The 24,493-nt window shown below is 46.1% G+C and overlaps 1 protein-coding gene across 2 annotated transcripts in view; it reads left to right on the top strand.

The window, feature by feature from the left end:
* The window catches only part of GALM (galactose mutarotase), a 47,729-nt gene that overhangs the window by 19,076 nt on the left and 4,160 nt on the right, over nucleotides 1-24,493 (top strand). For both annotated transcript variants that reach the window (XM_080684809.1, XM_080684808.1), the window contains one exon: nucleotides 1,973-2,054. In XM_080684809.1, the coding sequence (XP_080540935.1) occupies nucleotides 1,973-2,054 (82 nt within the window). The remainder of the gene's footprint in view (nucleotides 1-1,972; nucleotides 2,055-24,493) is intronic.

Below are 24,493 nucleotides of genomic sequence, written 5' to 3'. Positions count from 1 at the left end.
GTAATAGTAAAAAACTGGAACAACTCAAAAGTCCGTCCACAGGAGAATAGGTAAACAAGTTGTGATGTATTCACGTAATGGGATACTACTCAAACTGGAACTGAGCATTGAACAGGTAGAGCCAAGGACACAGTCTCAAATTCTCTTCCCTCATCAGGGAAGAGACACCGTTCAGTCCTAGAGGCCTGCTTGGGGCTGTACCCCTGAGCCATGAGCGGATGGCAGTAGGGAGAGCTACACAGGCGATGACCCCTCTGGCCTCCAGCTGCCCTAGGCCCCTCCCATCTTGGACCTGCCTTCCCAGGTCAGAACAGGGGCCAAACAAGTGGCTAAGATAGTGTAAGCAGAGGAGAAACCTCTGCCCCAGCCTGTCCTGCCACCGATCCCTGCCCCTGCCCAGCATGTGCCTGCCAGGAGGCTACAAGAAATATTCCTCAGAAACAGACCTTCTTAGTAGATCAATTAAAACAGTTTCTGTCGTGTTTAAACATAGATTCTCAAGATCTCTAAAATCTTGCATGCTGGGGTCACGCTTTTCCGTTTGATTGTTTCTGACCACAGAACCTGTTTTCCATTAACCACAGTGCTGTGTCTCTCTCTGCTGACTTCTCGAACCCGGCAGAACCTTCAGTGTTGCTTAGCTCAGGGTTTCTCAGTCTTGGCACTATTGATATTTCGGCCAGGTAATTCCTGTTGCAGGGGTGGGGGCTGTCCTGTGCATTGTAGAGTGTTTAGCAGAATCCCTGGTCTCTTCCCACCAGATGCCTTTAGCATTAACACCCCCGGTCTTAACCATCAAAAATGTCTCCGGCCCTAACCGGTTTGGCTCAGTGGATAGAGTGTCAGTCTGCAGACTGAAGGGTCCCAGGTTCGATTCTGGTCAAGGGCAATACCTTGGTTGCAGGCACATCCCCAGTGGGGAGTGTGCAGGAGGCAGCTGATCGATGTTTCTCTCTCATCAATGTTTCTAACTATCTATCCCTCTCTCTTCCTCTCTGTAAAAAATTAATAAAATATATTTTTAAAAAAGAAAAGAAAATGTCTACCTTTAAAAAAAAAATGTCTCTGGACATTGTCAAATTTTTTCCCGGTGGGGCAAAATCGTCCCCAGTTGAGGACCACTGGTTTAGCTTATTTTTGAGGTTTCCCTTTTCATATCTTCTGCTGTGGAGCTTTAAAAAAACCTCCTATTAATAATCAAAATAATCCCTTAAATTAGAAACGTACATGTGTATCTTCCAATGTGCAAGCAACGCAACACGTCTTTACTAACCTGTCCTTCAGAAGAGTCCTGGAAAAGGTGGGGGCACCGTTAGCCCAGTTTTACACGGGAGGAAATGAGATTCCAGGAGGTTACGTGACTCCCCCAGGCTACTCAGTGGGAGCTGGAACTAGAACACAGGCCTCTGCCCACTGACCAGCCTTTGACTCCCCCAGGAGAGCAGGTGCCTCTATGGAGATGGACCAACGCTCTAAAGCAGGGAGCCCAGTTCTGACTCCCGGGCTCCTGGCACGTGGCAGGGAATTGGGCCAGAGAAAGGGTGACGTGCCCCACCTGTGGCAAGCCTGGAGGCAAGGCCTTGGCCGTCCAGCCCTGTGGGCTACGGGTCACCGACCCTTGCTCTTCTGTTCTTCCTGGCGTGCGAGGAAGGTGGAAAAAACCCCTCTGCTAGGAAGTCGAAATCCAAAAAGCTTTCAGACTACTGGTGTCTCCCTGACTTTGCACCTTTATACTTTCATTTAGTAAAGAACATGCATGCTGGGGTCACGCTTCAAAGCTTCTCCCAAATGTATCAGCTGCTATTTTGAGGCCCTGTCTACCCACACTTAAAGGAACGTATCAGCCGTCTCAGAGGTCAAATGGGATGTCTAACGTTTTTGTCAATGCCTGAAAACATTTCTGCAAGAGAAGTTATAGAGCAAATATATGAAATAAGACTAAGCTTTAATAGAACTACCTCTTCCTTCCCAGGGTTCCCCAAATATATACGACCATGAAGTCACTATAGAAGCTGATGCCTTTTTGCCTGTGGACGAAACCCTGATTCCTACAGGTTGGTGAACTTTAACTTTTTATAGGAATATAGAGCTGGGGAGCAATTCAAGAAACATCAAAACGTCATTTACCTAAATTTATTTTCCCTGTTGGCCTACCAAAATGCCTATGATTACCATGATTAGTCATTTATTTTGGTTAAGGTTGGGTGGGCATATTATTAAACAGAGAAACCAGGACCCTTTTGAGAGGGAAAGGGGGTGCTATTACTGATTAAGCCAGGGCAACAGGCATACACGGGGACAGTCCCAAACACATGGGGTCCTCTGGTCATCCTAGCCGAGCCTTAGGGTCCAGAAGTCCTTTACTAAAATGTGAATCTGAAAAAATAAATAAATAAAATGTAAATCTGTTGCTTGTTAGCACCTTAGCAGAGATAAATTTACCTGAACGTTACCTCACAAATGCAGGGCACTGATAGAACACGTGGTTTTTGATAGAAGAGGGAAGAGTAGGATGAGTTGTAGCCTGAGCAGGACAAATTCAGATAAGTCACCTCTGGGACACAGCTGGGGGGTGGGGTGGAACGGGGAGTGCATAGTATCAAAAGGGGAAGCAAGGTGCTGCCAAAATCCAACTTCATGGATGTGTGTGTACACAAGGTTTACATCACCAGTGTTGAGACATTTAGACACTGCATTCCCCCTCATACGCTGCACGGAAAAAGCACATCACTTGTGTGGTATTCTGTCAAAAATGCATAGCCTCAATCCAGCCAGGAGAAGATAGCCCATGAACCCAACTACGAAATAATTGAGCAGTACTCCGCAGCAGTATCAAGATCATGAAAGTCAAAGAAAGACTGAAGAACGGTCACAGCGGAGCCACCAAGGAGATGTGACAACAAAATGCAACGCGGGGTTCCAGTTTGGATCCCGAGTCTGAAAAGGGGCATTAGGGAACTCTGGTGAAATTCCTGTGAGGTCTATAGTTTAATTAACAGCACTGTTCCCATATTAAACTTCTTAGTTGTGATCTTGCACCGAAGTCATGTAAGATATTAACATTAGAGAAAGGTGGGTGAAGGCTACACAAAGATATACTATTTTTACAACTAAAATTATTTCAAAATTAAAAAAAAAAAAAAAACAAGTCCAAGGCATTAAGCAAGACATTACTTTAAGTTTATTGGGCACCGGCCTTACTTCAGGTAAGACCTTTTGTTCTACTTTGGCCTCTTTGAAACAATGGGTTTGTGTTTATGGCTGCCAGATCAAAATGTGTAGGAGGGGAAAGGTAAGAATGTGAGCCTGCATACTAAACAGCAACTTCAGTTAATAGCAGGAATTAGAAACTCGCATAAATACAGTGACTATGAAACTAATTAGAATAAGAATGAGAAATCAGAATAAAGGGATTCAAATTTTTGGCATCACAATGTCGAATGTTTTCCTGGTGCCAGGGCTGGGTTTAAAGGCTTTCTTATATTTGTCTTGGTGACATGTACCATCTTTTGATATTGGCATAGCTCAATAGACGGGCCTGAGTAAGCTGGCCCATCTTGTCCTAGATGCAGAATCGATGCATTCGAACTATACATTGTGAACTGCAAGTGGTGGCGGCTGTTCTGTGACTGATAAGGAAGAAAATGAACTAAGCAGCTTATAAGCAGAGGTGATGACCTGGGTGCATCTTTATCTGTGTATATTTATAAAATATTATGCTGTCCGTTGAGTTTTGATCAGATAAAATCACACAAAAATGTGTAATTAATTCATGCTGTGTAAAGATTATTTGTCATGACTGTAAGAGATCACTGTGGCAAAGCACAGCAGAGCTTCACATGCAGTCTAACAGACTGCATACGGTAAAATCGTGTTCATCTTTGTTTTATTTTATTTATTGATTTGAGAGAGAGAGAGAAACATTGATTTGTTGTTCCACTTATGCATTCATTGGTTGCTTCTTGTATGTGCCCTGACCATGGATCAAACCCGAAACCTTGATATAGCAGAACGATGCTCTCACCTACCGAGCTACCCAGCCAGGGCTTTATCTCAGTTTTGCACTGTAAGTGGTTTTAGGATCAAATTCTAGACTCCACCAGCATTGAACACCTGTGAAGTGGAGTAGGATGTAAGAGCTCCGGGCTCTGGGAGACAAGAGCCCTGGCTCTGGTCTTGGCTTTGCTGTTAACTAGCTAGGAGACATTCCGTGTATGGATACTGCTTTAACAGTTAAGCTCGCTACGCTCTCATTTTCCTTTCCACAAATAGGAGGGATGTTGAACTCAATCCAATTTTATGGGCCAGTAGATTTTATTTAAAAAACAATTTGGGAGACTTATCTGGGGTTGCCCAACTTTTCATTTTGCCCAAAGTTAGAAAACTATCATATATATATATATATATATATATATATATATATATATATATATATGAATATTAAAACTAATTGGGATGTATGTATGTTATATTTCTATACATTTTTTAAAAAACTAATTGTGATAATAATGAGGAACAGAGAAAGACTACATTTATTTCTTAAATTCCAAACTGCCATATATAATCACTGTCTTTTCATAAAAGAAAGACTATTTTAATATGACAAAACTGGGGAAATTTTAATTTCAGACTAAAGAACAATCCTTTAAATTGAATTCATCTTGGTTTTTAAAGAAGTGTGATAGATTATCCAAATATATCTCAGTTTTCTGTGGACCAGTGAAAATTTTATCATAAAACTCATGATTGAGAACGAATAATTTGTAAGATCACTTGTATCTCTTACATTCTGTGATTCTATGAGGCTCTTAGTAGAACATTTTACTGCTATTTCCTCCACCCGTCAAACCCATTAGAACTCTCTCATGAAAGCCACTGAGAGGCAGAGGTTGGCAATGAACGTTGCTCTCCTTGCATATGAATGGCTTTCACGCCATCGATCAGTTACTTGGCTCCCCATCCCCATCCTTTTCTTTCTACCCCAAATCCTTGTTTGTGTGTGTGTGTTTGTTTTTGAAATCTGTCTTCCTAAGGTCATAAAATCCTCCTTGGAACTCCTAGAGAGAAAAGTCTCTCATCACTATGGTACCAAAAGGTAAAGATAAAAATTATGAACAACAAAATGACATCAAATACATACCTACCAACAAGTGAGTCTAAAAATCAAGTGAATAAAAAATCTGATGAACAGAATGGACTGATAAATATAATAGAATCAGGGACATAGAAAGGGAGTGGACTGAATTCTCGGGGGGGGGGGGCGGGAGGGAGTGTGAGGGGTGCGGGAAGAGATTGGACAAAAATCTTACACCTATGGATGAAGACAGTGGCGGGGGGTAAGGGCATGGGGTGGGGTGGGGAATCAGGTGGAGGGGAGCTATGGGGGAAAAAAAGAGGAACATCTGTAATAATCTGAACAATATTTATTTTTTTTTAAAAAAAAGAAAGAAACCCAGGACTCCTTAACTGCACCCAGTGTCACAGGAGCAGAGAGTGCTGAGCACGTCTGAAAGGGCGCCTCCTGCAGGCGCACTGGGTCGGGTTTGGAGGACACTCAGGGCCACATTCTAAGCCTGAGGCCTTTTGTCAAATCATCCCCCAAATTCTGTGTGGGCTTGTCCCAAATGTGTAATATGACCAATTGCAGTTTCTTGGATTCATTTGGTCAGCCTCCTATGGACTTTCAGCCAAGTCTCCTGGGCGGGCTTCTAAGCTTGTAATACAAAGATGTTTAATAGTCCCAGGCCCCTGCCTCCTGTGACTATTAAGTTATACTATGTTTTTCAACTCCTTCTTTCTCTTTGCCCTTCGTAAACGCTGTCACCTGAGTAGATCTTGAAGGAAATGCTGATGCAGATCTAAACTTTGGGGGTGTTTTTCTCCTTGGTTACAGACACTTGGTAAATGATGTGTCAGGTGATGGGCAAACCCATTGTCGGGAGAGAATAGCACCCCTTATTTTACAGTAGCTAATCTGTGGCCCAGGCACTCAGTAAAAAGGGACCTTCCCTTGTGTGTGTTTGGGAGAGGGGTGAAGTCCGGGCCTCTGTTTTGTTTGCCATCCGTTTTTGTTTTGTTTTATTGTTGTTTTAATCTTCACCCAAGGATATTTTTCCATTGATTTTTAGAGAGAGTGGAAGAGAGAGGGAAACACAGAGAGAAATATCCATGTGAGAGAAGCACATGGATGGGTTGCCTCCTGCACAAGCTTCAACCAGGGCCCTGGCTGGGGAGGAGCCTGCAACCAAGGTATGTGCCCTTGACCGGAATCGAACCTGGGACCCTTCGGTCCACAGGCTGACGCTTTATCCACTGAGCCAAACCGGCCAGAGCTCATCCGCTTATTGACTGGATGTTAGCACAGAGAAGGGAAAGGCATACAGTTTCAGGAGCCAAAGCAAGCACATAGGATGAAATCCCCTTGTCTTAAACGTATAGCCCCATCGGGATCATCACCCCAGGCAGAGCCCACAGATCTCTGGCGGCCTTGGGCACCAGCTTTGCTCCTGCCTTTTTCCTGTAGGCAGTTTTGGGGGGAATGTAAAATATGGAAGACAACAGCCTGTGTTATATGGCTTCTACTGTCGTCCCTTCTCCACCCTGCTCATTATTAAGAGGCTGCCCCTTCCCCAAGCCCGTGGAAATGCCCACGTCAGTGTGGGGGTATTTTAAAGTAATTTAAAGTCACCCCCATTTTCCCCATCAGACATTTCTGCCACTCTGTCAGCCTTGGAGGCTTCCTAATACAGGCGAACAATATCCCCTGTGTTTTGTTAGGCTGGGAGACTCCGCATTTTGTTTTTCTTTGAGGACGGGGGGGGGGGGGGGGGGGGGGGGGACGGGGGACGGGGGGGAAATAGTTTGAGTAGCAGCATAGAATCCATCAGCTAGCTTCCGAAGCTACTGCTCTGGGTGGAATTCTAGGTATCTGGAGTCGGCAGTGGTGTTTTGAGCACAAGGTCCTTGCTCTCAGGTGCCTCTCGGCTGTGCTGTGGTGTCGGACAGAAGGCCTCTGTCTGCGAGGCTGAGGGCTCATTTCACCGCAAACCAGGAGCAAGGTTTGCAGCTGAGCTGTCAGGCTGGGTTTGCATGTTGGCAGTTAGTTTAGCTTTGCTTCTTCCAAGCAATTGTTTTCCTTACTTAAAAACAAATTGCAGGCCATAAAGCATTTGCTACTACTTAGGATGGGCACACACTCTGTTACTGGGCATCTTCAGTCCTCTTGCGTGCATGCGGGGGTGTGTGTGTGTGTGTGTGTGTGTGGTTATTGTTGTTGTCAGGGCTGTCCCTGTAGAGAGAGAGAGAGAGAGAGAGAGAGAGAGAGAGAGAGAGAGAGAGTGTGTGTGTGTGTGTGTGTGTGTGTGTGTGTGGTTATTGTTGTTGTCAGGGCTGTCCCTGTAGTGTGCGTGTGCGTGTGTGTGTGGTTATTGTTGTTGTCAGGACTGTCCCTGTAGTTTCCCGGAGCTGGAACTCCTGGAAGCCATGTACCAGGAAGGGCAGGTATGTAAGGGATGTCCACAGAGAGGGAGCGCTCCAGGCCCAGATCCCTGGGCTGCCATGCCAGCAGTTTAGCTTCGGGACCGGGGCCCAGTGCCCTGCCTGTGGCAAAAGGGGAAACTGGTCCCCGGTGCCCTGTTCATACTAAGCTGGCTAACTGTGCGCAGGTGAGAAAATGCAACCCTCTGTTTCTCCAGGGACAGATTCGTTCCCAGGGTGGCAAATATTACATGTCACCCTTTTGCCTTACACAACGGTGAGACTGAGAGGTGATCTGGGCAACCTGCCCAGCAAGATATTTCTGATGTGCCGCAGGCAGCACAGTGTGGAGCTAAGCATGTGTCCTAACGGCATTTACAGCGCATAGCTTTTTTTTCCCTCTCTTTTAATTTTGCTGCTCTTTATCTGCAGACAAGGAATTGAGAAATAAAAAAATGAATGCTTTGACTAGGTCCTTTGCCTCTTAAAATAGCATTAGCAAAAGCCCATCTTCTTCTCTTTCTTGAGAAAAGGTACCTTTTATTTTTACAAAAATTAACCGAGCCCACTCTTTCCCCCAGCCCATCTGTGTTCACTTGCTATTCTTGCTGCTCTGTTTTTGAAAGCTCATTTTAAAATTACATGAAAGCAACCCCGTTATGACAAAATTAGAATTCGGTAGGAACGGCTTACCGTAGGCTGTGGGGGGGAGACCCAGCAAGATCTGTGCATTTTATCTCAAGCTCTCTGGGTGCAGCGTACAGTTCAGTCAGTTTATAATTACTTCCCTAGGGCAGGTATGGGTGTCTGCTCTGGAGAAATAACAAGTTCCAAAGTAGACTCCTGGTTCAAAGATGGCACAGAGGAAGTCTGTTTTGATCTACATATTTTCATCTTTCTGGAGCTTCTTCCAGAAAATTTCTTTAGACATCATGTAATTCTAAAATATTGGACATATTTCTTTCAACCTTCCATCAATAAGCTACCTCTTTCCTTTTCAATCCCACCCCTTCCCCACCCACCCGATATTGTTAGTCGTCGGGTCCTGCTGATCTTTAACTCCCAAGTATTTCTCAAATCTGCTTCCTCAATATGTACTATTGATTCTATGGCTCCATCTTCATAACCACTGTCCTGGTTTAGGGTCTTCTTGTCCAGATCAGTGCCTGGCTTTTATGAGCTTCATTCATTGGGATCAGTGAATGAACAAATGAATCTGGACTATATAGCACTGTAATTGGGTGGGGGGGGAGGGAGGGTCTCTTTAAAGCTATCTTCCATCCTGTTACTAAAGTTATCTATCTAAAATGCAAGTCTCGGGGGGTGAGGGCATGTATGGGAATGGGGTGGGGGTGGGGGGTAATGGTAAGATATGTACACATATAATACCTTAATAAAAATTTGAAAAAAAAAATAAAAAATAAACAAGGATCAGCTAAAAAAAAAAAATAAAATAAAATAAAATAAAATAAAATAAAATAAAATAAAATGCAAGTCTCACTTTGATACTCTTCAGCTTTAAAAACCCCTTAGATGGCTCCCAGGTCAAATACCAGCTGCCTCCAGACCCATCTCCCACCCTGCCTCACTCACACCCCACCCTGGCTTAGAATGGCCCTCCCGCCTATAGGGACCACCCACCCCTTCTTTGATGCATAAACCCCCTACTCTTTTTTTTTTTTAAATCCCCACCAAGAATATAATTTTATTGATTTTAGGGGGAGAGAGAGAAAGAGATAAATGTAAGAGAGAAACATCAATTGGTTGCCTCCTGTACCCTCCCCAACCCGGGATCGAACCCGCAACCTTTTGGTGTACAGGACAATGCTCCAACTAACCGAGCCACCCAGCCAGGGCTAACCCCCTACTCTTTCTTCAAAGCTCATATTTTCTCCTTAGAAATCTTTCCCCCACTTCCTGGGCACAGTAGATTCTTTGTAGCTCGGGGTTTTGTAGTGACATAGATGTTTAGGGCTCATCTTGTGCCAGAGCTCTCCTGTCTTTCCCTCCACGAGGCTACCTCAGATGATCTATCAGAATTTCCTACGGAGCCAACGTTGGGAGCCTCAGGCTTTGTTCTCTTTGGCTTGAAGCTAGAAAACTAATCTATGCTAAACACAAAATGAAACCAAGCAATAGCCAGACTGTGTAGTCTGCTCCTTCCTCTCCCCGCCCCTCCCCCCCCACCCCCCCCACCCCAGTCAGTCTCTCTCTACTCCTCTCCTTCTTTACATTTGTTTTCAACATAATACGCCAAAGCAATACTGTGGGATAACAGATTCATTAAACCTGGGTGCCTGCAAGTCTCGGTTCTGCTACCCACCAAGGATGCCCTTGGTCAGCCCTGAGAACTAACTCTTCAGGCCTCATAAGCTCACCTGTAAAGTCTCATTAGATGGCGGTTACATGAATTGAACTCTGAGGTCCCATCAATTTCTGACACTGATTCAAAGACCACATGGAACCTCTAACCCAGATCTTCTCAACCAGGGTCCGTACTTGTATGTCTGGGAAGATGATGAGAGAACTTCAAGGGATTCACGAGTCCCTGAAATTCTGTAATTCAGGCCTGGCCGTCAATCCGTGTGCGTTGGTCATGTCATCTAAGTCTACAGAGGGGTTTTCTGGCTTTTTACCTCCCTCAAGGTAATGATAGCTTATGGTTGTCCTGCTATGTGTTATTACACATTAGTGTCATCATCGTTTTTGAGAATAGCAATAGTTTGCTTTCCTTTTTATAATCTTCAGGGTGGTTTTTTTTTATTTTTAATATATTTTTATTGATTTCAGGGAGGAAGGAGAGGGGGAGAGAGATAGAAACATCAATGATGAGAGAGAATAATTGATCGGCTGCTTCCTCCACACTCCCTACTGGGGATTGAGCCCATAACCTGGGCATGTGCCCTGACTGTGAATCAAACCTGTGACCTCCTGGCTCACACCTGCCAGGACAGGGTGGTTTTTAAATTGCTTCATTGTTGTTGTTGTTAATCACCATTAGATGTTCTAAAGGGAGCTGGAAGGCTAGCTAGAGGGGGAAGATGGTGCACCAAGAAGAAAAGTAACTTCCCCCAAGTCCCACCCAGAGGAGCAACAGCAGCCAGGGCTCTGGGTTTGGAGAGCCAGCTTTTCTGTTTCTGCTTGATCAGATGAATGAAATTGCTTTCCAGTATCCACCAGCCCCCAGGTGCCATCAGGATTTCAGGCCTGGCCATCAATCTGTAGAGCAGGATGAGGAACCTTTTTTCTGCCAAGGGCCATTTGGATATTTATAACATCATTCGCAAGCCATACAAAATTATCCACTTAAAGATTAGCCTGCTATATTTGGTCAAACATTTAATTTATCTTACCCCTAATGCCTTGACAGGGCCAGACCAAATGATTTCTCGAGCCTTATTCGGCCCACGGGCCGGATGTTCCCCACCCCTACTGCAGAGTGTAGAAGCAGGCAGCCGTGCTGGGACCTCAGTGTAGGTGGAAAGCCAGGGCGTGGTGTTCTGGTTTTCACTCTTAGCTCTGCACTTCTGCAGATAAGCCCCTGCAGCTCCAGGCCCACTCCCCAAGTTTCTTCTTTTCCCATTCCCCATCACCAGCTCATATCAAGTGCCTCCTGTGTGCCCGGTACTATGCTAGCCCTAGGGAAGCAATCTTGAGCAAAATAGCTATGGAAAACATACAGCCATGCATATAGCACAGGTCTTGTCCTCAAAGAAATAAGTCTAGAGTTCAGAAAAGGCTTGACTAACACGGAAAAGGGCAACTCGTGGTATTGGATCTTATGGCATGTTATTTACCTGGGAGCTGTTTCTTCTCTGACAGGCCCCTCCTGAACAGTGCTGAGGGAGGTTCAATAAGAAACTCAAAGGACCTCTTCCACCAGCAGTGATACTCTTCAAGGGAGTGTATTACTGAAACACTCTATAAAAATCCCAAGAAGAGTTTTATGAGGGCCCAGAATAACTCCCAAAGCTCCTGTGCTCCCTGCTAGAAAACACATCACCTCTGAGAGATTGGTAAACCTGAGCCAGCTCGCTGGGAATTTGGCAGGAAGCTCAGAAATTAGCACTTAGCCAGGCATTGTGTAATTCCTATGAAAATTTCAGACTAACGTTAAGTAAATGTGTCAGGAGAGTTGTTTGTCAGTGAATAGAGCGTTGAACAGACCCCGGGTCTGGACAGGGGCTGACTCTAGTTCATAACCTGGCGCATAGCCATCCTTAGAGGTCACCGCATTTTGAAGGGGCTGAGAGTCAACCGTGGCTTTGCACCATGGGCAGGAAGGCTGACTCAAGCGAGCTCCCAGAGCGGACTTGCATACAGCTCAGCTAACAGTATAGATAGAGCACTTACTGATTGCTTCCTGCTGCCCCAGGCACTGGTCCTAGAAAGAAGACTGAACGCTATCTCTGCACTTGAGAAGCTTCTCATGTGCCCAGGCCACATTGGAAGACCATGCCATGTGGTCAGCACGGTGACAGAGACAATGCCCAGAGGACTAAGGGAGCACAGAGGCCAGGGTAGAGGAGGCCTGCTTGAGATCACCCTGAGCTGCGAGAAGCTTCTTCGTATCTGTAAAGATCTAGCAACAGGGAGAGTGCGAGTGCTAAAGCATAGAATGTGGGGATGGGGATGCGTTGTCAATCCAAAAAGCTAGAGAAGCAGTGGGCAGGGTGGGGTTAGGGGGATACAAAAGATGTGCAGCACCTAGTGTGCAACATTTAAGGCAGCACTCACTCTCAGGGTTGTGTACCTGCTGGGTCAGCACCTGAGAGTGAGTGTGTCCTTAAATTTTTCACCCTAGGTCCTCACTTGCCTCGCCCCGGTCCCAGTCCTGCAATTGGACCTTCTATGTCATCCCAAGGAGCTGGGACATAGCTTTAGATCATGGAGTGCTTTGAAGTGTTTCAAGCCAGGGGATTGCCCTAGCAAGATTGGTGTTTTAGAAATACCACCCAGCAACTGTTGGGCGTGGGGCTTCACTGGAGACCAGTGAAGAGGCTGTTTTATTTCTTTTTAAATATATTTTTATTGATTTCAGAGAAGAAGGGAGAGGAAGAGAGAGAGAGAAACAACAATGATGAAAGAAAATCATTGATCCGCTGCCTCCTGCACGCCCCTCACTGAGGATCGAGCCCGCAACCTGGAATAGAACCCAGTGCCCTTGACCGGAATAGAACCCGGGACCCTTCAGTCTACAGGCTGACTGACTCTCTATTCACTGAGCCAAACCAGCTAGGGCTGAAGAGGCTATTTTAGTAGTTCAAGCCAGAGATGAGGACTTAAACTAGAGGGCAGATGGAAGCACAGTAGTTTTATAACAGAATTTAAGAGGTAAAATCAGGAGGCCTGAATTGAATGTGGTAGAAACAGAAAGGTTGTATGACGACTCCTAGGTTTCTAGACAGCTCCAGTAGACATGGAGCTATTGAGTCATAAATAGAGGAGGAGGAGGAGGGGGGGGAGGGGGAGGAGGAAAAAGGAGAAGGTGGAGCTGGCATGGGGGCAGGATAGAGGTCGGCAGAGACTGGGAGAGCTATGGATTTGGTTTAGAAAATATTTGAGATTAAGGTGCCTGTGGGGCATCCAGTGATGTCCAGCAAGCAATTAGATGGGTACAATGTTAGGAGACAAAGGAGAACAGGAGAATTTAATCAACATGTACTTTGTAGAGAAAGCCATGTGGATTTCCCAGGGAGGAACCTTAGGTTGAGAAGAGCAATGGTCTAAGGATTGCACCCAGGGGAACCCAAGAAAAACACCACCAATATTTAAGGTGCAAGAAAGGCTCACACTAAAAGCACAAGGGAAATGACCAGAAGAGGCAAAGAGGGGAAAGGGTGACCAGAAGTCTTGGAAAGACTGACAGCAGCCGTATTCCAGAGAGGTCAGGCCGGGGCATACGTGGGCTGTAGTGGCTGTTCCTGCTGACCCCATTTCACAGAGTGCAGTGGTTAGATGCTCGCCTGTGACAATTGGAGGAGTAAGTGAATGTGAGGAGAGTCAGGGAGTACAGGCCAATGAGCAGTTCCTAAGGAAGGCAACGTCCTTGAATACTGAATTCCAGGCCCCACCCAGAGATTCTGGTTCATTTGCTTTAGAATAGACCTGGGAATCTGCACATCTAGAAGCCACGGGGTTGACTATGCTTTCAACATTTTGTGAAAGGAAGAAGAGAAGGTGCCTCCATACGGTAGAGATGCAGGACCAAGGGAGAGGTTTTTTAGGGGGAGAGGAGCTGATGGGGGGGCAAGTACAATGTTTGTCTGGGGGTGCGGAGAATGCAGGTGGAGACTGAGACCATGAACTGGCAGTCGCCTCAGTGGGTGCTTCCATGGGTTTTCCCCGTTTCTCTCAGCAGCATGGAGTGAGGAGCCGAGAAGGCGGATTGTGGGATGATCCCAAGTTGGGGTTTTGTCATGTAGGAGGGGCAGCAGGACAGGGTGTAAGGTAAGTCAATAAGAGTGTCACTAACCAAGTAGCCCAGAGACAGTGGGCCCCGGCAGGTAGCAGAGGACCTGAGGGACCCGATGGGTGCCATGGCAGGGGCCCTGGAGAACAGGGCACTCAGGAGGGGGCAGGTCTAACAGCAGGCCCTGCAGGAAGTCTGCAGTCAGACCGCGGGTAGCTTTCAAATGGCAGCAAATCCCTGGATGCCATGTTGATGGGAGTCTAGGATGGAAAAATTCTCTGCATGAAAATCTTCTGCCCAACCGTGAAGTGTAAAATTACCTTCTTATCTGAAAACACCATGCACCTGGGTTTAGCATGCCCTCCCCCACTGCAAGTCAAAGTAAAATCAGAAAATACTCAGTGGGAAGAAAAAGAAAAAAACAGCAGCCGGATAAAGCAGCAAACCCAAAAAGCATCGGCAGAGGAAAGGGCAGACCCGCAGCAGAGGCAAGCTTTGGCATTGTGTGATCTGTGAACATTTACAGAAATGTGACTTCACAAAAAATCCAAGGTGCTTTACTTGCCAACCACTGGAATGAAGTCAAAATCCCCACCCAGGGCGTTGCTTTTAATTATCATTCTCTTGATGTTGTTTCCTAAAATAATAACAGGCATTCTAGAGATGATTTCACCAAGATGGCTTAATTAGGAGTCACGTGAGTACCTGTGCCGGGAGCCCCAGTACCTCTGCTTCCTTGCGCAGATTTGACGGACTGTTCTGAACCTGACTAGATAAGGAGACATAATTGGAGCAGCTGGGCTGGAAGCACAGCTGGGCCGTCCCCATGGAGACCAGACTCCCGCGCTCTTCCCATCGCCCCAGCGTGCCTCCCCTCCCTTTTTTTCCTGAGATGAATGCTCAGCACGCCTGAGCCTGGCTCTCCCTTAGATGATCCCCACATCGGTGCCCTTCACCTGGAATGTGCACACAGATCCGGGGAACTTGTTAATATGCAGATTCTGACTCAGTTGGCCTGGGGTGGAGCCTGTGGGTCCACATGTCTAACCATCCCTAAGGGATGTGGTGCTGGGTCCACCTCACGCTTTGAGTGGCTGTTTAAAGGCTCTATAAAGCTGTCTAGGCTCCAGGGACTTTGTTGTTTTTTCCTTTTTGGCACCTATTTGTCCCCATTTGCTCCCCTCCCCAGCAACCCCGTGTCTTCCTGCCGCCCTCTTAGCTACTTTTATTTCTCTCCCCCTCATGCTTCACACACCCCACTTGCCCTCTCTTATCAAAAGCCATTGTCATTCTACAAAAAGCAGCTCTCAGCCAATGGCCTCTGTAGATAAGACAAGCTAAAAGTTTGGCTTTAAAAAGAGGTAGGAGAACCTAACTGGTTTGGCTCAGTGGATAGAGTGTCCGCCTGTGGACTGAGGGGTCCTGGGTTTGGTTCCGGTCAAGGGCACATGCCTGGGTTGCCGGTAGGCGAAGGAGGCGGCCGATCAATGATTCTCTCTCATCATTGATGTTTTTATCTCTCTCTCCCTCTCCCTTCCTCTCTGAAATCAATAAAAATGTATTTTTAAAAATACATTATTAAAAAAAAAAAAAAAAAAGAGGTAGGAGAGAAATAACCAGATATTACCGTGCATCCTTGAAGGGAGCAACCTGCTTCGTTGTTATGTGAGCCAGTGGCCCTCAGCCCTGGAACGTCACAGTTGGAAAGGATCTTATCTTCTCCAACCACCATCTACCTGTCCAGTATTTGAATCCCAGAAATGTGGGGTCTGCCAGCACTCAGGTGCCCCCGGGACGGAAAGTTCACTGTCCATCCTGGGTCAGCATGTCAGAAATGCCTTCCTGATATTGAACTGAAATCTGTCTACCCAGAGCTGAGCCCCACCTGGGCTAGTTCTTGGGTCCCTACAGAGCAGGCTCCAGGCCTTGGAAGGCAGCTATCATGTCACCCCAAGTAATTTCCTCTTCAGGCAGCACATCCGCAGGTCCTCGGCTATTCTCATGCCGGGAACTGGCCATCTGGTCCTTCTCTGGTCCCACTTCTGCGTCTCTCTGCCTGTGATGCCTGTACTGAAAAAAAGTAACTGAAAATTGTCTCCACCTCATTACACCCGACATGACTCCCATCGAACTTACTGCCAACCACATCCTCAAAGTCATTTTCACACATGCTGGTGCTCAGCCACATCTCCCTCGTCAGTAATCATTGCAGTAATTAGACTGAGCATTTATGAGAGTTCGTGTAACAGGATGGCTAAGAGCCCAGGCTCTGGAACCAGACTGGGTGTGAAGGGCTCTCCAAGCACCATCTCATCGCTAGCGATCACCATCATTATCACCGTCATGACCATCGCCATCATCACTGTGCTAAGCACTTTGCCTCCATTCACTGTTTTAATCCTCATGACAACTCCATGAGGTGGGGGCTCTATTATCCTGGTTTGATAAGTGAGAAGTAGGTGTTATGCTTCAGTCCTGCCTCAGTTGAAGAAACAGACGTGTGGAGAGGTCGGGTAACCTGCACCAAGCTAAACAGGTGATTGGTGGAGCCAAGTTTCCCTAAGCCCAATGTCTGTGCTGTTATCCCCTCAGCTACAGTGCATACTCACCGCTGCATTGCTGAGGACTTCCTACAGGTGGGGCAGGGCACTTGACATGCCTTATCTGATTTAATTTCCATAATCTCATGAGGTAGACACTCTTGTCATCCCCCTTGACAGATGAGGAAAGCAAGGTTCAGAGAAGCTGAGCAACCTCCACAAATTTTTACAGCAAAGAAAGCCAGGCTTTATATCCACCCAGGCCTGCCTGGCTCCAAAATCCATTCGAATACCTATTGAGTTTGACCGCCAAACAGGCGAGCAGGGTGCCCTGGGAGGCTGATGGCAGTAATTGGTGATCATGACTCCGGATATTCACTGCGACGCAGGGGCACACAGTTTGCCTAATCAGCCCCATTTTCTGAGCTGTCATTAGGGGCAATTTCCACTTTCTCTGATGCTTCATTTTCCTGCAGTTTCCGAAAGCTGCTGATTTGCTCAGATTAAGACAAGCTTCTGTGCCTTTCACATGGCAGTTTGCTGTACGTGCTGCCAGAAGGAGGGGGAGGAGGAATCCTGAGCAGGAGACCTTGATGTGTTATGCAAAGCCTTTGCCGCGTGGCGATAGGAGGAACCTGCCAGTCGACTCCCAGACTGCATTTCTTCACCAAACGCCTGAGGTTATGTGACTGCATCATTGCAAATGTACATTTCAGTATCAGGTCACGAGAGGGCATCTCTCTTGGTGATGAGCAGCAGCAGTATAGGCAGAACATATTCACCAGCCTGTAGCTCGGCGATTCTTAACCAGGCATTCATTGGCTGGGCTTCAGCGGGCCTGGGAACATTCTGTATGTGTCTCTGCATTTTCCCGGAGAACCCATAAACTTTTATAGTATGCTCAAAGGAGTCCATGACTCAAAAAAAAAAAAAAAAAAAAAGCAGTTTAAAATCCATTGCTCCAGATTTTAAAAGCACTAAGAAGCTTCAAAAAACAAAACACCTGAATTCCTTTTTAATGAAAATGCCAGTTCCCCTAGAGGTGCAGGAATGTACCTTTCTTTCTCATGAATGATTTATGCTCTGTATTTCTGGAGAGAGAGAGAGAGAGAGAATGTGTGTGTGAGAGAGAGAGAAACGTGCCAGCCAAGAGATAGGACCTCCTTCATAGCATTCTCTCAAGTAAACCTCACAGTATCTGTATTAGGTAGATACCAATATTAACTCCGTTATATATGGGGAAATTGAATCTTACCGAGGCATACAAACTTTCCCAAGGTTACTTAGTAAGTCCATCTAAATTCTAATATGTCGTACCTAGATTTGTAAAATACAGGATAAATCACAGAAAAAAAATTTAATAATACACTTCATATTTCTTAACATTGCCTTTTTAAGGGAGAAAAGAAATTACTGGAGAAATTTTTCTAGAAGTCTATGCCAGATTTCCCTCTCCCTCTTTTTTCTTTTCTCTTTTCCCAAAATCATGCATAATTGTTACGATAAATAGGACTTCCCAGTGCTGAGGACTGTGTGGCGGGACTGTGATGTTATTCCTGCGATGGTGTTACTGGGTTGTATGAAAATGAGCGAGAAAGGGCCCTGCCAGGAAGGGAGGGGCTAGAAACGAGCGACCATGGAGATGCAGCGACTCTTGCAGTGACCATCTGTTCATCTTCTCAGAGAGTCAGCCACGAGGGCCACCAGGCAGAGATAAAAGCGCTCTCAGATGATGGGAAATTAAAAGCTTTGAATTAAAATTCACCCCAGGTGGATTTTTCTGTCAGACACTGAGAAAGTGTTCATGGTCAGATGTTACAAAAAAACAAACAAACACATTTTGCCAACTTAGTTATTTGATGAGGAGTCCACAAGAATTAATTCACCTTCTATTCTATTTCTTCAGTCTTTTGCCCCCAAAAATAAATCAGAGCTAGAAGTCCATGGAACATGTGTAATACAGATGTGCCTTGCCTGTGCCCCAAATGCAGTTTCCCAGGTGGCAGGAGTCCATTTCTGTGGCTTGTCCAGTTAGCCAGCCCCGCCTCCCCTTCAAGAGTGGGCTCCTGCCCCCATGGCTGCCTTAGGCGCTGCTTCTCTCTGCTCCCCAGAGCCTCTGAGTGCCACTCATTGCCTTTGTCACACTCTCCTGCAGGTTTTTATATTTTGTGTGTCTCTTTGACCAGATTCTAGACTCCCTGAGGTTAGTTTCATGCCTGGTACATAAAAGATGCTCAAAAATGGGTAACCTGGCCCTAACTGGTTTGGCTCAGTGGATAGAGCGTAAGGCCTGCGGACTGAAGGGTCCTGGGTTCGATTCCAGTCAAGGGCACGTACCCAGGTGTGAGCTTGATCCCCAGTGGGAGGCATGCAAGAGGCAGCCGATCAATGATTCTCTCTCACCATTGATGTTTCTAACTCTTTCTCCCTCTCCCTTCCTCTCTGAAATCAATGTATATAAAGAACACTACTCATGGAGTAACCTAAAAAATTTGTATTTGTTTTTTCCTTATCTAAAAGTAATTGCAAGGGCCCTAGCCCCATGGTCGGCAAACTGCGGCTCGCGAGCCACATGCGGCTCTTTGCCCCTTGAGTGTGGCTCTTCCACAAAATACCACGGCCTGGGCGAGTCTATTTTGAAGAAGTGGCGTTAGAAGAAGTTTAAGTTTAAAAAAACTGGCTCTCAAAAGAAATTTCAATCGTTGTACTGTTGATATTTGGCTCTGTTGACTAATGAGTTTGCTGACTGCGTCGGACTGCGAACTGAAAGGTCCCAGGTTCGATTCCGGTCAAGGGTACATGCCCGGGTTGTGGGCTCAATCCCCAGTGGGGACTTGCAGGAGGCAGCAGATCCATGATTCTCTCTCATCATGGATGTTTCTATCTCTCTCTCTCTTCCTTCCTCTGTGAAATCAATAAAAAAAATATTTAAAAAAATAAAAGTAATTGCAAGGATTAGTGTGTCCTTAAGGTAGAATCATTTACAATCACTTCTATGTTAAACTGGGGGGAGGGGTACATTAACCTCCCGCCAGGACTTGAGTTATCTATTGCTATTTAATAAATTATTTCAGCCCTTCATTTATGATCTTTGTTTCTTGGGTCAGGGATTTAGACAGCACATTATCTTCTGCGCACGATGCCTAGGGCCTCTGTTGGAAGTTCAGAACCGGGGCTGGGATCATCAGAAGGCTGGTTCACTCACCTGCCGGGCAGTTAATGCTATCTATTGGTTAGGGACTTAGCTGGGACTGTCGGCCAGAACACCCCACACATGGCCTTGTGATGTGACTTGAGCTTCCGTAGGACATGGCAGCTGGGGTCCAAGGGCACATGTCCCAACAGACAGACCCAGGCCAAAGTAATTCTGGTTTTGGAACCTGGCCTCAGAAATCACAGCATCCCTTGCCACGTTCTATTGGTTGAAGCCATTATAAAGTTCCATCTAAGTTGAAGGGAGGGAACGGAGGCTCCCCACCTCAGTGAAGGGGTGTCTGTAGGATAAGAAGAGCCTGTAGGATGGGGTATATCCTGTGTGGCCATCTTTTTAAAATGCCATCTGCCATACGCAGTCACGGGGAAAAGGCCAAATTCCTCATAATAGAATATGTGTAAAAATCCCTTATGGGAGATAAGAGCAATGACTCAAAGGAGGTGGATTTCGCGAAGGCAGTGGGTGTTTCCTTTACTTCCAGAGGATGAGTAATTATATCTCTGCCAGAAGCGCAAATAGGAAGAAGACCTAATGCCTCTTTGCTGAGGTCATCTATAGACCCCACTCCAAGTCCCTTCTCATTCCTTGCTCATGTCACTCCAACACCACTCTTGTCATAATTCTTGATTATTTCATTATCCATATTGATGATACCCCGACTTCTCAGCTTCTTCACATCCTCTTTTCCAATGATCTTATCCTCCACCCTTCTCAGCTACTCACTCCTATGGTCATAATTGCAGCATTCCATGATTACTATTTAAGATGTCTATCAGCTCCAATAATTATTTGTTACTACAAGTACCTATATAATCTCTGATCTTGCCACCTTTTCACTGGCCCTCACTTCCTCATGACCTCACTCCCCCCAGATTAGGTCAGAAGTCCATCGTTAGAATTGACCCTTGGCATACGCTCTCAACTCCCTTGCACCCTCCCTCTTCTTTGTATTCTACTAACAAAACTCAGCTCTGGTTAATACCCGCCCCCCCCCCCCATCCCGTCCCGTCCCCCTGCCCGCCCTCCACAGATGCCAATAGGCAGCTACTGGTCTCACTCTGAATCCCTGACAGTAACCTCATTTGGGTCCTTAATGGTGCCCACAGACTTTCCCTGAAATGGGGAAGCAGAAATGCCTCCTCAGGGGGCGCCTGTGCCCCAGAGCTGTAACCCACACCTTCGGGCCGGAGCCCGCCATCTGCTAGGCATTGCTGTCAGACTTCAATGCACACCGGGCCAACCTGCAGCAGAATCCCCTTCAGAACACAGCTTCTCTCTGCCAACACCTCAGCTTCCTGGCGGCTTCAAAACTGAAGTCTAGTGATGTGACATCCTCTACAAGGGCACCCTCTCCATTTCCGCTGCGTTTTCTCGACACTCAGCGTTGCTGAGAGCTATTTTGACATCTCCTTCTATTCTTAGCACCAAAGCACAAAGTTAGAACTGCACATTCGTGAGAAAAACCAAGAACACTTGGGGGTGGGGGTGGAAGGGGCTCTAACCAAGCCACTCCAGGGTGCGGTGGAAAGCACTTGAGAAGGGGCCTGGAGACTTTGACAACTGGGGATGTGTCACCCTGGGCAAGTCCCTTTAGCTGTCTGGATCCCAGCTTCATCATCTGTCAAGTGAAGGGACTAGATGAGGTAATTCCTAAGGTTCTTTCTAGATCTTTCATTCTGACTTTGTCACAGGATACGACACCATTCACAGTTACCCCCGTTTTTTCATTGTCATCATCAGTTTTTCCGTTCTTGCCCGGAGGGTACAAAGATAAATAGGACACCACCCTGGCCCTCTAGGAACTCACATTCCTTTTAGACAAATAGCTTGACATAACCCTGTAAATATGCCATAATGGGATGAATGTTTGGGGGAATGTATGTTTAAAGCGTGATGGGAACAAAGTAGAAAAGCGGATTAGTTCTCACTGTGGAGGTTGCAGCCCTTCACAGAGGAAATGGCATTGAAGACTATTTGTAAATGATCCCGTGGAATTTGCCAGAGCGTGGTGGGTGTGGGGGGCACAGAAAGGACATTCTGGTTATGAGAAAGGGCCCAAAGAGAGGGTGAATCTGGGAACAAATTCCAAATTTTCTGTGCACCCAACCATTAGGCACATGAGGGAGTGTGTGAGGCCATGAGGCTGGAAAAGACAGATTGGATCTGTTTGTGTGTGTTTTCTTTTCATTTAGCAAAACCTCACTTTAGCATTACCCCAAGTTTCTCATTTTTAAAATCAGGGCTTCTTTGCCATTACATGGTCAAATATTTCCATGTAATGTGTAAGGCAGCAAATAACAGCAGCTTCATTTTACAGAGAGGAAAGTAAAATAAATACTGATTTGTAGATTGCTCAAGATCAGGTCAACAGACTGGAAATTCGCCCTTGGGTCCTTATGTGATGAAAACTGCATGACTTTCTTTTTTTCAAGTCATGAGAAGTAATCTTGACTGGCCTAGACAAATCACACTGGGACTGGCAGAAGGGTTAGATTTTGAGACAAGTATAGCTTTAGGGAAGAACTAAATACTGTGAACACCATATAAGGGAAGAAAGCATATCGTAAGTTCCCACTTAGCATATGGATGAGTAACCTTAAAATCTTTTTGAGCCCCTGAGAACAGCTGGTTCTTTTTCCTAGTCTAATCGGTTCATAAGGAAACAGAGTTGCCTTTTTTAAAGTCACTTTGGGAGGTGGTTGGTCACCCAGACTTCACAGGACAATAGCACCTGGGGTGGGGTTGGAGGGTCACTGCCAAGATTTGGCTTTTGGCCTTACAGATCCAAAAAGTTCAGCTATTCATTCTCCCAGAACAGATCAGGGGGTTAAAGGGCTGAATCTGAACTCAAATGAGGTCGATGTTTATTTTATAAACAAAGCTCTTTCTATCGTGTCTCTAGCACCATCTGCTGGGAAAGGAAAGCGCCCTTGTTAAGAATACTTAAAGTTGCCCTAACCCAGCGGTCGGCAAACTGCTGCTCGCCAGCCACATGTGGCTCGCGAGCCGCAGTTTGCCACTCTGTTGACTAATGAGTTTGCCGACCACTGCCCTAACCGGTTTGCTCAGTGGATAGAGCATCGGCCTGTGGACTCAAGGATCCCAGGTTCGATTCCCATCAAGGGCGTGTACCTTGGTTGTGGGTACATCCTCAGTAGGGGGTGTGCAGGAGGCAGCTGATTGATGTTTCTCTCTCATCGATGTTTCTAATTCTCTCTCCCTCTCCCTTCCTCTCTGTAAAAAATCAATAAAATATTTTTTAAAAAAAGAATACTTAAAGTTGAAAACATCAGAAATCCTACTCAGCAAAGAGAAGGGGAAAGGGAGAGGAAGGAGTAGCTAGGCAGAGTCTAAGAAACAACGTTAAGTATATTTTACTGAAGTTACTTATAGATAGATGTAACCGCTAAAACAAAAGTACACACTTTCTAACTGATCAGAAACACACACAAACAGATCCTAGTAAAAGATTTTTTTAAAGTCATAACTAGAATTCATAAACACAGAAAGCATGCCACAAAATATAAGGATAGACCAAAGAACACTTAGAACATGTCTATGTCATGTTAATGCCATGGAATGCCCCTGTTAGACAAAGTCTCCGAGATGGACTCCCAAAGCAAAACCCAGCGGAAAGCCGTGTACAAACCGAGTGATGCAGGAAGGTGGAAAATATGGGACTTCAAGAGCACACCAAACACCTGAAAGCCGAAGTGGCAGGGTCTCCATCTTAACACCAGGAAAGGCTGGTTTCAGGACAGAAAGCATCAGATTACATAGAAGAGGACACCTTGTAATGATAAAGGATGCAATTCACAATGAAGGTTCACACAAAAATGAGCATATCTACTAGTCAGCCCGTAAAGGAAACCTGAGGCATTTTCACAAAACATTAAGTAATACAGCCAATATTGACCTAGAAATGTGTTAAATCTTAATAATTCCTGGATCAAAAAGGAGATCAGACAGTGCCCTCGGCGGTCCTGGATCTGTCTCTTGCTTCAACTGTGTGTGGACAGAAAAGACCCAGGGACGCCCCTTCTTCCAGCCTCTGACCACCCTCCACTGTCTTATCCAGTCACCACGTTTGGAACCACCTCTGAGACCAGCCAACACACTGGTTTCTTTTTTTACCTTAACTCCTTATTGCCCAACAACCATGAGCTCCCAAATTCGTCAGAATTATTCCAGCGAAGTGGAGGCTGTGGTCAACCGCCTGGCCAACCTGCACCTGCGGGCCTCCCGCACCTACCTCTCTCTGGCTTCTATTCAACCAGGATGAGGTGGTCATGGCGGGCCTGGGTCTCTGAGAATTTGCAGTGAAGAAGCACGAGGGCGCTGAAGGTCACTTAAAGTTGCAAAACCAGCGCAGTGGCTGCCTTCTCTCCAGGTCGCGCTGAAGCCTCCCAAGATGAGTGGGCAAAACTCAGGGCGCATGGGAGCCGCCCTGGCCTTGGAGAGGAGCCTGAACCAGGCCCTCCTGGAGCTGCAGGCTCTGGTTCTACCCACAGACCCTCAGCTCTGGGACTTCCTGCAGAAACACTTCCTGGGTGAGGAGGTGAAGGTGAAACTCATCAGGAAGATGGACGACACCTGACTCACCTCTCAGGCTGCTGGCCCCACATGGGTTGAGAATCACTCCTCTCAGGAACATTGTTGGTGTCTGGTTAGCCACTGCCAGGTGCTAATGCTTGGGTATGAGCCCTGGGATAGTTCAGCACTAAAGTGAGAAACGTCAACAAAGTGATTGACTCAAAGGTTACAGGGGTGGGCAAACTTTTTGACTCAAGGGCCACAATGGGTTCTTTTTTTTTTTTTTTTTAAATATATTTTATTGATATTTTACAGAGA

The sequence above is a fragment of the Plecotus auritus genome (genome assembly GCF_963455305.1).
Source record: "Plecotus auritus genome assembly, chromosome: 8".
In the NCBI taxonomy this organism is placed as follows: domain Eukaryota; kingdom Metazoa; phylum Chordata; class Mammalia; order Chiroptera; family Vespertilionidae; genus Plecotus; species Plecotus auritus.
This window is presented reverse-complemented; position numbering and strand designations above follow the sequence as displayed.